The sequence below is a fragment of the Eublepharis macularius genome, chromosome 17, assembly GCF_028583425.1.
Source record: "Eublepharis macularius isolate TG4126 chromosome 17, MPM_Emac_v1.0, whole genome shotgun sequence".
Lineage (NCBI taxonomy): Eukaryota > Metazoa > Chordata > Lepidosauria > Squamata > Eublepharidae > Eublepharis > Eublepharis macularius.
Window position 1 is genome coordinate 826,686 of NC_072806.1, and position 12,499 is coordinate 839,184.

The 12,499-nt window shown below is 49.1% G+C and overlaps 1 protein-coding gene across 3 annotated transcripts in view; it reads right to left on the reverse strand.

Moving 5' to 3' along the window:
* The window catches only part of USP48 (ubiquitin specific peptidase 48), a 30,823-nt gene that overhangs the window by 11,316 nt on the left and 7,008 nt on the right, over positions 1–12,499 (reverse strand). For 2 of the 3 annotated variants that reach the window (XR_008598401.1, XM_055001211.1), the window contains exons 3-14: positions 8,447–8,603; positions 7,756–7,883; positions 7,283–7,407; positions 7,065–7,173; positions 6,314–6,447; positions 5,861–5,943; positions 5,259–5,438; positions 3,319–3,441; positions 2,347–2,496; positions 1,315–1,515; positions 372–486; positions 117–247 (exon numbers count right to left, since the gene is read on the reverse strand). Coding sequence is in view for 2 of the 3 variants with exons in the window: in XM_055001211.1 (XP_054857186.1) it covers positions 117–247; positions 372–486; positions 1,315–1,515; positions 2,347–2,496; positions 3,319–3,441; positions 5,259–5,438; positions 5,861–5,943; positions 6,314–6,447; positions 7,065–7,173; positions 7,283–7,407; positions 7,756–7,883; positions 8,447–8,603 (1,636 nt within the window). In the remaining variant the exon portion in view is untranslated. Of the gene's footprint in view, positions 1–116; positions 334–364; positions 487–1,314; positions 1,516–2,346; positions 2,497–3,318; positions 3,442–5,258; positions 5,439–5,860; positions 5,944–6,313; positions 6,448–7,064; positions 7,174–7,282; positions 7,408–7,755; positions 7,884–8,446; positions 8,604–12,499 lie in introns of all 3 variants that reach the window. The other variant, XM_055001212.1, reaches the window with a different exon arrangement.

Sequence of the window (12,499 nt, forward strand, 5' to 3'; positions counted from 1 at the left end):
CATTCCCCACTGTGCGCAGCATGCAGCACCTGAATGCGCTCAGGGCTGTCAAGGCTCCTCCATGGCAAACACTACACAGGGGGAGAGCAGCAAAGAGGCACGAGGCCAGGGACTACCTTTGCCTTTTGCATCACCGTTCATGTTGCCGTTGCTCTGGTCCGCATCTCCCTCTGGATCGTCCAGCTGCTCCAGTGCCAACTGACGCCAGCTCCGCAAGGACGATTTGCCGACCCAGAAGCCATCGTCACTGTGTAGAGGGGAAGACAAGAACTCGCAACCCGGGAGGCACCACGGATGCCACGCGTGCCACAGCTGTTGGCCCTGACCAGGAACCTGCCTGTGCTCTCTGCAGCCCCCAGACAGCCACGTACCGCTTGACCGGCCCTTTCAGCAAGTTGGCAACCGCTTTACAGTCCTCACTCAGCTGGCTCTTCAGGCGCAGGACCCGGCATCTCTCCACCACGCACTCTCGGCAAAGCGCTGTCACTGGAAAGAGGGGGCAGGAGGTTACCTCCAGCCAGGATGTCAGGCGGAAGTACTACGGATGCTGTCGTAACTGCCTCCTCCAGGCACCTCCCACTTTCACAGGCCCTTTAACATCCCTCCCCCCCCATTCGGGGGGCAAGCAGGCGCTCCCTCCCTTCTTGGCTCACAGATGGAGAGGAGGACAGCTTCCCCTGAGCTGTGAATGGGAAATGTGTGATCCGGGGAGCATCAGCTTCATGAATCAACACTTTGCAGGTTATCAGTTTACATCTCAAGAGCCAGACCTGAGAGTGCCAGCTGGCAGGCAGCTCCGGGGAAGGCGTGAAGGGGGGTGGAGAGGATCTGGCTGAGGTGGAACTAGTCACAATGCCGTGTGCAAGTGGCACAGGGTTAATGAATTAAAGGGGCTCTTTCCTGGCTGCTTGGAGGGCAATAAAAGAGGTGTAAGTAAAATAAAATAAATGCTCCTCAGGCAGCTGAGGGGACACTCTGCACAACGCGGACCTTCGGGGGGGGCGGGGGGGGAGGGCACCAAGTCCACACAATGCTTCCCACTGAGCCTCTTTCCAAGCTGGACTGACACGGCAGACCTCTGCCTCCTGACTCTCAGGCTGCCCGCCCACTTGCTGTCTGCCTCCAGAACACAACACTGTGCTCAGTCAGTGCCCCCCTTCCTGCAAAGGTTAAGCTGCAGAACGGACCACTCCCAACCCAGCTGACCGGAAGGTGAAGGCCTCCCCTAACTGCCAGGGCCACCAGACAGCACAGAGGAGGCCTTTGCCCAAACAGGCCCTTTGGGCCTAACGTCACGAGGAACCCTCTGCTTACCTGTCAGCCTAGGCCCTCCTCCGTATCTCTCGTAAAAGTAGTCAGCCACGTACTCAGAGACCCTCTTGACCGTTGGTATTTTATCTGGATGCAGCTTTCCATGTGAGCACAAGCAGGCTGAGTTGTCAATTGGCTTAGGAGGCGTGGATTCATCCAGCCACCGACGCAGCCATTCCAGAGAGACAAAGTCGTAAGGACTCCCTAGGAGGAAGGCAGCAGGGCCAGCGTGTCGGCGTCAACAGCCGGGGTCTCCCTCTAAACCACCAACACCTGAGCTTGGCCCATACGAATTAAGATCATACACCCCCCCTCCCCTCAAACACTGCCCCCCCCGCCCCCGCCCCATGAAGCCAACTAATTACCATTCAGTCACAGAAGCTTTTCCTACCATTATGAAACAGTTGAATGAATGACAAATTTGCCTTGGAAAGCTCCCCCCCCATGACCCCCCCCCCCCCAGGATTCTGTTTAAAAGACTTCAATGTTACCTGGAAAGTAAAAGTAAGGCTTGTAGATCACTTGGCACAAGGCTCAATCGTGTTCACACAAGCAGGTGGCCTTGTCTTCTAGGGGCTGGGGGTAAGGGCACCCCTGCCTCTATGGAACACCCCCTCCCTCATCTAACACAGGAGGGGAGAGGGCTGCAAGGGAGCAGCCAAGGGCTGAAGGCAGAGCTCCGCTGGGGCTCCCTGCAAAGCCCTGCCCTGGGCTTGTAGCACGAGCAGCGTGCAAGCTAATGCGTGAGGGCGGGGCGGGCAGGGAACGGTTCCCCATCAGCAGTTGGGACCAAGCTAAACAATTCCCCTCCCAGCTCAAGGCCTGCCTATGAAACTCCAACACAGCCCTCGGCAGGCGTTACCAGAAAAAATCCACTCTGGTCTGCCCACCGAGAGGAGCCTCTGCCAGGATCCGCCCCGCAGAGCTGCCTGCACTCCTTCCTAGCAACTCTGCAAGCCCCTCTCCCTGCCAGGGTGGCTCCCTTCCTAAGCAAGCACTACTGCAAGATGTGTACGGAAGGAAGATCTTACAGACCAGCTTTAGCGGGTAACCTCTGGTAGAGCTCCTTCACCTCCTCGTGCTTGACCTTGCCCCTAGCCACGCTTTGCTTGCGCATCTCAGCCATTTCGCTGCACCACTCCTCAAACTTGCTATTGTCCCGCTCAACCAGCTCTTGCAAAAAAGCTGGCAGGAAAGAAAAGTCGCAAGATTAGAGTGAAGGAAGCAGACAACAAAATCCAGAGCCCTGCTTACCAGCAACCCCAATCAGACCTCTTGGAGATACTCTGCAATGCAAAATCAAAAAGAGTCCAGTAGCACCTTTAAGACTAACCAATTTTATTTTATTGTAGCATAAGCTTTCGAGAATCAAGTTCTCTTCATCAGATGCCTGATCCGAACTGGTCAAATACAGAAGAGGAGGGGACCAGTTTGACCAGTTCGGATCAGGCATCTGATGAAGAGAACTTGATTCTCGAAAGCTTATGCTACAATAAAATAAAATTGGTTAGTCTTAAAGGTGCTACTGGACTCTTTTTGATTTTGCTACTACAGACTAACACGGCTAACTCCTCTGGATCTGCAATGCAAAGCTCTTTAAAGGCATGTAACTGCTGACACCACCGTCCACAGCCCTTTCCCCGGCAGGCAGGTGCCCAGTTCCTTTGGAGAAGGAAGCCCGGCATGCGAGGCTTCGGATGTCTTCTGTCAGAACTATTTTTCCAGCACAAAACACTTCCTTCCTGTGTGGCTGCAGAGGGTTGCTGCCAGTAATACCAGGAATTCCCACTTTGGGTTAGGTCCGTTCTGAGACTCTTCCCTAGCCCAAACAGTCAGAATGGTAACTAAAAGGGGGAGAGTTGGGGTGGGTTTGGGAACACCGTTTAGTCCCATGTATGCCGTAACACACACGTAGAGGGTGTCTGCATGCATAACCACTCCATGTTCTCTCACGCGCAGAGGAACAGGGGAAACCAAGCTATAACTTGGCATAAAAATCCTCCTTACCTGGAATTTCAACCGTCACCGACTTCTCTTGCGTCTGCAGCCGGTAGACCAACATGTACGCATTCCGAGACCGGTGGACCCCTTTCCCACACTTGGGCTTTCGAGTTTGAGCTTTGGAAGGCTCTAGCGGGAAACCAAAAGCCAAGGCAAGAAAGCATTGGGAAATCTGCCCTCCCTTTAGACAGGGGGAGCCTGGAATCTCTTCTTCTGACTCCCCTGTTTAATCCCACCATCCCGTTGAAAGACACCCCTGTTACTGTAGGGCGGATACAGCCTGCGCTGACGTTGCACACTTCCAACGGACAGCGCTAAGCTTCACGGAGTATCAGACAATGGCAGGCCCTCCTTTTCGATGGACACAGGACAGCAGCACAGCTGAACCTCCAGTGATCTGGAGTCTCAGCTATTTGGGGTTAAATTTCACGACCTGCAAATTCCTCCTCCACAAAGTCCTTCACAAATAGAAGGGGTTGCTGTTTTGACCAAGCTGCGAGCGACTCTACACAATGCCAAGACTAAGCCTGCCTTGTGGAAAGATCTGAAGTCAAGCCCACCAGCCAACCTAGCTCAAAGCATCTGTTCTGTATCTGACAGCACTTCCTCTCCAGGGAACAGGCAGAAGCCCACAGCTAGGAGCAGTGATGTAGCATCGTATTTTTTCTGGGGGAAACTTTTCACCCCACATATGCAAATAGAGTCTATCGATAGTTGTGAGAGACATTCTGCTGAAAGCCAGTCATGTTAGATGGGCTAAAGGTGGGACACAGAGCATGGACAAACCCGTGTCGTGCATGGGGCATTTGCTTTCTTTTGCCAACATTAAGTATTTACATGTAAACTGGAAAATTTTCCAATTAAAATCCTCCTGGAAAAACCGCATCACTAGGCTGGAGCCAAGATTAAAGGGGACAAGAAGACGCACCAAGTAAATCGGGGATGCCGGACACACTGTGCCCCTGCTTTAGGCCTGGCCAAACAACACCTGCACTGCAGCAGCACATGAACAGACCAATGGAGCTTTCTCTTCTGGGTATAATTATTGAGTGGCACCAAGAGACAGTGATGCTAGTGCTAGTAAAACGGCACCCGGGTAGTTAACTCCCTGCTGAGCACCAAGCGCCAGATGTGCCCAACCCTCCCAAGAGGCCGCCGTCACCCCACGTGGACTCTGACCAAAGACTGAATATGAGCCGTCTGGATGCACACGCAGTGCCTGCTGCCCCAACCAGAGTCTTTCCGGCACACGAATGGGGCAGCCGAGGAGACAACACGTGCAGCAACAGCTGGACTGGACGATCCGAGTTCAAACCTCCACTCTACCAAGTAACTCACTGGCAGCTACTTACTCTCAGCCTTACCTACTTCACAGGGTCAATGTGAAGCTAAAACTGAGGAGGGAAGGCCTACATACAGCATTCTGCCCTCCTAGGAGGAAAGGTTGCCTCGAATGTACTAAATCTGTCTCTCTATTCATTTCTGGGGATGCCTTGCTAAGAAGTTCCGGGTATGTTGCTCATGCTCCAATCCCAAGACTGTGGAAATCTTAAAATTATTGAGAGGAGGCACCTCATCTCTAGGACACATCAATACATGTGCCTGAGCACAGAGGCACCTGGCACTGCGCTGCCCACCATTTTTGCACACTGGATGTATACTGACCGGTGGACAACACATTCTAGCACATCTTTTAGATCAGTTTAAAAGGCTGGCTGACGCAGAGGCCATGACGCAGAGGCCATGCTGCAGGCAAAGCAGGGGCTTCAGCAACACCCAACGAGAGGTGACCTGAAAACTGAAGACTGGCAAGCAGGCTCCCGTCTCTCTCTCTCTCTCTGTGGAATGCCGGAGAGCACAAGGTAAGGAAGCCCAACCGCTGCACTCCGCATCAAGACTTCCCAGCAGGCTTATCAAGAAGGGACATCACAACCAAAAGGACTTACCTAAATCTTCTTCTGCACCCAGCTGCAGCTTCTTGCCTTCCATCTTCTCTATGTCTTCATCGTTAAATCTGTACCACTCTCCTGTCTGTGGGTCCTTCACGTGAGCAATGTAGTGGCCAGAATATGCACTCACCCCTCGGTGTATGAGAATCGCACTCAGCTCGTATCCAGAGACCCCAACTGAAAAACAGCAGACGATCTGCTGGAACATGACCCCATGACGTTCTCTGCTTGCCAGTCACCACGGAAACAGACAATGTCCTTCCTGCCCCCCCCAGCCTGCCCCCCCTCTAACAGCTGTTTCATATGACAATGTAGCTAAACTCCAATCCCAGAACAGGACTTATTTATAGTCCACCTTTCTCGCCGAGACTCAAGGCAGATTACACAGCGTGAGTTAGCAGAGTCAATTCCAAGGACATTGCAATAAACGACGTAATAGGGTGAATAAATGCAAATTTGCAAAGATGTGAAATATGATAATACCAGTGAGTTTGCCCATGTGCACACACACACACACACATGCACACCAATCATTTGCTTCCACAACAGATGCCGGATGCCTTCAGTACAGAAAAGTGTACATGTCCCACACAGCCCACCTTTGTCTTCCATGAAGGGATCCATATCCAACAATTCTGAGAACTCAATGTAGGTGTTAAGTTTTTTCTTGTGGCCCGTTTGCCTAATGGAGCAAGCAAGGAAAGAAGGAACAAACCATTGGATTGGGCAATGCACCAGAGTTTGGAAGCAGCACAAGGCCAGCAGCAGACGCAGGGTTTAAAATCACTGAAGCTCCACCCCCCGCCCTTCCTGAAGCACATCCGCTCGTTTTCCTGGCCATCCGACATGGTTCGGTGTGCACCGTGCAACCTTTTGGCAAAGAGCATTTGCTTGTTCCCTGCTAAATCAAGGGACACGATGAGGCCTTTTCTCCTGAGCCAGCTGCTGACAGCAGAGGACCAGAGGGGTCACCCTCAGATCTCCCATGGATGCAGACGCAGCAATGCCACAGGCTGTCACCGCGCAGCGCTGCAGGGGAAGAGGTGACTTGCCTGTCAAAGACAAAGCGCATGAGCTGCAAGTTGAGCGTGCCGGGGAGGCCGAGGAGCCGGATCCTGCGGGTGGCGTTCTGCTTGCTCTGGCAGGCCTCGCAGAAGTAGCGGTTGTCCCCTTCCAGCTTCTCCTCCTGACCGGCAGAGACCGGAAGCAAGGTCAGCAACGCCCCTCCAAGGGGGCCGGGGAGGGGGGCAGTTTCCATTCCTGCCAGGGGGTACAGTTACTCCCTCCGGGACACAACAGTCTACTCAAAGAGTACCAAGCTCCCAGTTTAGGACTTCCTGGCAGAAATTCTAGCATGTTCAAGCATGCCCTGTATCCAAAAAGACTTCCATAGCCTCAAAGACCCAGCTCAGAGTCAGCTGGATCAGAAGCTGCCACGGCGGGCCGTCAGTGTGCCCCACGCCCAAACACTGGGCTATGCCTCTGCCAAAGGTAAACACCAGCTGGCAACCTGAGACCCAGATGTTCTCCATAAAGAACTTAAGGATGTTCACTACATCCTACTGTGTTCTTTAAGGTAATTTCTGAATCAACCAGAATTGCTGAAATTAGGGTCTAATTCAGAGCACTTAGAATCTGCTTCTAGCCGTCAAGATGGAAGAAACTTAAAGGAGATTATTTTAAGGCAAGATAAAAGCAAACCTAAAGAACGGACTGACCACCTAGTAGGGCTCTGGCTAATACACAAACAGCATTCTTGCTGCTAGAAGAACGGCAGCATGAACTGTAAAGGTGGGCAGATACCTTCAGGAATTCCGTGATGCAGTCCGACAACTGTTTGTGTCCCTGGATATTTAACTCAAGCTCATAAAATTTTGATATAAGTTTGGATTCTCTGCCGCACTGGTTGCATCTAAAAAAAATAAGACAGACCGTGAGGGAAAAGATGATGTGACTACTTGGAAGCATTAACTGAGAAATTCACAACTAAAGAACAAAATGAGTTTCGCATGAAGACCTACACTGTGACATAGGCATACTCTCCACAAAACTGCTTCTGAACAATGTTCCGCACATCTGGGTTTTTTTGTGTGGACAAAGTGTCTTCCAGCAGAGACATGAACAGCTTTGAGAATTCTTGTGCATCCTAGAAAAAGAGCAAATGCTGTAAAAGCCAGGATTAAGTTAATCAAAACAAAACAGTGACACAGATTCAGGTTTGGGTATCCTGTCCACATCCCTTAAGGAAGAATGGGGTACAACACCACCCCCACCCCCACTCCACTGCACTGCCCGTAGCTCTGGGGTTAGCTCTGCTCCTGGAGGTATCATTTCAGGACGCCCCTGGCAAATGGCAGCTCTCTCACAGCCCGCTGACCTATTCCTTCTTGGTGAGCCCCCAAACCCAAGCGTTATAAATAGAGTTACTGCCACATCTGTCTGATGTCCTGCTTTCTAAAGACAAAGAGAAATGCAACCCCCCCCTCAAAGTTACCTGCTGCTGACCTGTGTCCAAACCCAGTGCTTTAACAAACCCCGATGGATCGATGTAACGCCGTCTGCTGTTCTGCAGCAAAGCGAACAAGTACTGGAGGTGTTCGCAAATGGCCTGAGGCTCGTAATCTATCAAAAGGCAAAAGGTTTCCTCAAGTGGTAAATACAATGTGGCACACACTAGTCTCTAACAACACAAGCAGAATAGTCTGGCTACTGAAGCAGTGAAACAGCAGCTAATGTTTGCAGAATTTAGGACCTGAGTCATTCTCAGTAACCAATTTAAAAAAATTAGATTTCCAACAACCCCAAATTTAGGGCTCCATTACAGCTCAGCTACAAAAGTCAAAAGTCAGCGCGGCGCACACAGTCCAGGACAGAGAGTCCTCTGTGTCTGGCCTCTGACCGCCCCGCCTCTCACTGCGTGGACCACCCTCAAAAGGTCTCCCTTGGGCTCTGTTGCTCATCTGTAAAATGAGAGGAGCTTCTTCGCTCGCAGTGCTGTTGATGGGGCAACACACAACACGGGACAGGAAGCATCCACAAGGGGAGCCCGCGACAAAGCCCAGCAGCAGCCCCATTAATAAGCCGCTCGCAGGCAGCTGCAGTAGAAACCTCGTTAGGACAACTGGCTCCGTTTTCTGCCTGCACAGCACTGGGAAGGCGAGAGAAAAAGGAAACTGTCTACTGACCTTTGTATGCTGGTGCGCCCTCTGCTTTCACATGCACAGGGCGGGTGATCGGACACAAGTAAAGTGCCTGGCGGAGCTCCAAGTTGAAGAACCACATCTGCAGGAAAGTGTTGACGTAGCAGGTGGCACCCAGGTTTGTGAGGCCCACAAATGCGTTCTGGTAGAAAAAGAGGAAGTGGAAGAAAGAATCCAGCCCCCAAATAAAAAAGACAACTGCAGGATACAAGCACCTGCCTCATACCAAGTCAGCAGGCTGGTCCAGCTCGCCAGGCATAAGCTGCTTTCCAAGTCTCAGGCACAGAAAAGCTGTTCACAACACCTGGTCTGAGACTGAGAGGGGCCAGTGGATGAACCTGGGACCATCTGCATGGAGCGCAGGCACTCGAACGCCAAGGCACAGCCCTATCTCTCTCCTGGAGACAATCCTCATCCTTAACCCGCTCAGCCAGTGGAGCTGCCCTTGGCAAGAGGCTGAAGCTGTAATGCGTTAACACTGAGTTTGTGGGAAGCTTTTAAAACCTTGCTGACATTCCAAAGCGTTCTCAGCTGTGGCTTCACATATCTGGGGATTCTAATCCTTTCTCAGAGCCACTCTACATGAAGCATCTGACCCGTGAAGAATACGTATCGGTAGATGCAATGGTAACCGGGAAGGGTAGTTTAAAAAGACAAAGCCAGCGGCAGGGCAAAGGCTTTGCTATACCTGGAGCTGTGTGAAGCGGCTGTGAAATGCCAGAAGGGAAACATCAGCCCACCTCTCCAGGTCCAAGCCTGTCTCTGGAAGGCAGCTCCAGCCCATTTCCATTCCTGGCTGTCCCCTGGCTGGAGAGGTGAAATAGACAGAGCCTTCAGGGAGGCAAATATGAAATTAACAAAGCCTCTGAGAAGCGATCTCTGCTGGCTCTGTCTTTTTAAACTACACTTCCCGGCTAACACTGCTTCTCCCTACACTTGACATTGAGGTGTCTTGTGCAGAGCGACTCTCACAAAAATTTATTTATTCATTTACTTAAATTTATAGTCCGCCCTCCCCAACCAAGTGGGCTCAGGGCGGATCACAACAATTTAAAACACACTACACAATTCATCAGCAGTAGCCATTAAAAATATAAATAATACATATCATTTAAAACATATATTAGCACCATATAAATACAGCTATCAACAATAAAAACATAGCGGGACTTCCGGTTTGGGATTCATGGAGGTCTGACGCAGCTCCAACTGCAGAGCTGACCGGACTGCCATTTTAAGTGGCCGGCGGAGGCAAAATAGCCCGCGGCCGACTGCTCTCAGGCGGAGAGCAGGCAAAGAACGCTCAAGACCTCAGGGCGCGTTGATCTCGGGCGAGGGGGGGCTCTATGCGACGGGCCCCCTCACGACCCTTGAGGTCCCACCCTGTGACAGGTCGGCTATGATCTCTGCGGCAGTTTCGGGGCCAATGCGGTTGGCATAAGACCTACGTACCCAAGCTTCAACAGGGGAAAGAGGAGTAGAGGAGAAACGAAGATTGAAACAGTGATTACAACCCACGGAAAGTGAATGGGAAGGTAAAGATCACTATCTTCTGATACGGGACAGATTGTTAAAAGTAAAGAAGATTAAAAGTAGATTTTAAAACTGCAACAGGCTAACTATAAGGAGGAGAAGACTCGGCAAGAGTCGAAATAGAAAAAAGACTAAGTTTAAAGAAGTTACTAAAGAATTTGGACTATTGTTTTGAATACTTGCGGTTATGGAGCTGTGAGAAAATTTTACCATCGCGAGAGCTACTGCGGGAAGTCGGGAGACAGGAAGTGCGTAATAACAATAGAGTTGCTGGAGAGAAGCGGCCCCTGCCGGAGGGCAGGAAGAAGGGAATCGCCATCTTTGAAAGGGGAAAAGCCGCGGCTTCAGCGGAAGAGGAAGTAAGCCATTTTGGATTACAAAAACCATAGAAGAACCATAGAGAAAAGACGCCCGACATTTTGGACTTCCTAAAAGTTTTTTCTTTGCAAAAAGACCGGGACATTTGAATTAAAAATTAAAAAGACACTAAATTTTACGCCACGGAGTTAAGGAAGAGGGCGGACTCGTGGGAGCGAGCTAAGGCAAGCCCCACGATGTCGAAAAAAGAGTGGCAATCGGCAATAGAGAATCTAGACAAAAAACTCTTAGAAGTGATTAAAGAACTTAAGGACATGAAACCGGAGCTGATCAAAGAGGTTAAACAGACAGTGAAAAGTGAGCTGTCAGAAGTAAAGAAAGGTATGGAAACAATGCAAAATGAACTGCAAGGAACACAGCAGAGAGTTAAAGCAGTAGAAGGCGCGGTGAAGAATCTAGCTGACACGCAACAAACAGAGATGAGGCTGATGAGGGGGAGAATGGCGGTTGCGGAAAGTAAACACATGGAGAAGCAGCTAAGATTTCGCGGCTTGCCGGTAGTGGAAGGAAAGACAGCACAAGAACAGATGACTGAGGTGTTAGCTGAATACCTGGGGAAGGAGGAGGAGGAAGTTGTGGCTATCCTGGACGTGGTATATCGTGTAAATTCAAAAATTGCGACCCAGAGGAAATTACCAAGAGATGTGATTGTGCAATTCACGACCCGAAATATGAAAGAGAAGATTGTGACTAAACAGTTTCAAGATCCATTGGAGATTGATGGCAAGATGATTATCATTATGAAGGAATTACCTAGATCGGTGTTATTGAACCGGAAAAAATATAAGGCGCTAATTCAGATTTTGAAGGACATGAAAATCAGGTACAGATGGGAATTACCAGAAGGAGTGTCCTTTGAATTTGGAGGGGCCAAAAAACGCATCAGATCTGAACGAGAGATGGAGCGATTTATAAGAGACAATGAAAAGGACTTACCAGCAACAAGATTATGATTATGGAGTGTAAAGTTTTATCTTGGAATGTAAATGGACTTAATTCACCGAATAAGAGAAAAAGCATTTTTCACTGGCTATTAAAACAAAAATGTGATATTGTATGTTTGCAAGAGACCCATATTCGAAAGCAAGATGTAAAGTATCTAAAATCAAAAAAATTGGGCAATGATTTTGCAGCGGCCTCTAATAAGAAAAAAAGAGGAGTAGTGCTTTATATTAAAGAGGAGCTGCAGCCAAAGTTTGTAATGAAAGATGTGGAAGCCAGATTTATAGCAGTGGAATGCGTATGGAATTTAAAGAGAGTGCTGGTAGTTGGAATTTATGCACCTAATGGAGCAAAAGAAAGCTTCTTTGAGGATTTAAGGAAGCAACTAGATGAACTTTCATATGACCAGATAATACTTGCTGTAGACTTCAATGGAGTGACAAATTTGGATTTAGACAAAAAATCATCAACTGCACAAAAGAAGAGAGGACTGCTACCAAAGTTGTTTTTTGAATTGATACAACAGGAAACCTTAGAAGATGTATGGAGAAGACAAAACCCGAAAAGTAGACAATTTACGTTCTACTCCGCAAGACACTTTACACTATCGAGAATTGATATGATCTGGGCCTCAAAAGACTTAGCGTTATGGACTAAGGAAGTGGAAATAATGCCGATGGTAGGCTCGGATCATAATCCAATTATGTGGAAATTGGGGAGAAGGAGCAAAAGGAAAGGATGGGAGAATAAACGAGGACTTACTTCAAGAGGGAGAGAATATGGAGATGCTGAGAAGAGAGACAAAGTTCTTCATACAATACAACATGAATAAAGAAGTACCAACCAACAAGGTTTGGAACACTTACAAGGCGGTAATTAGGGGCATACTAATGGACTTAAATGGAAGAGCCAGAAAAAAGAAAGAGGAGAAGAGACAGGAGATTATGGAGAAAATAAAAGCCAAAGAAATACAGTTAAAGAAGAGACCAGGGAAAAAGAAAATTTATCAGGACATTAAAATATTACAAGAACAGTTGACAGCAATGAATAATAAAGAATTGGAGTGGAATCTTAAAAGACTGAATCAAAAAGGGTTTGAAGGTGCAAATAAACCTGGGAAATACTTGGCATGGCAATTGAAAAAGAGAAAGGAAAAGAAAATAATAAATAAAATATGTGAAGATA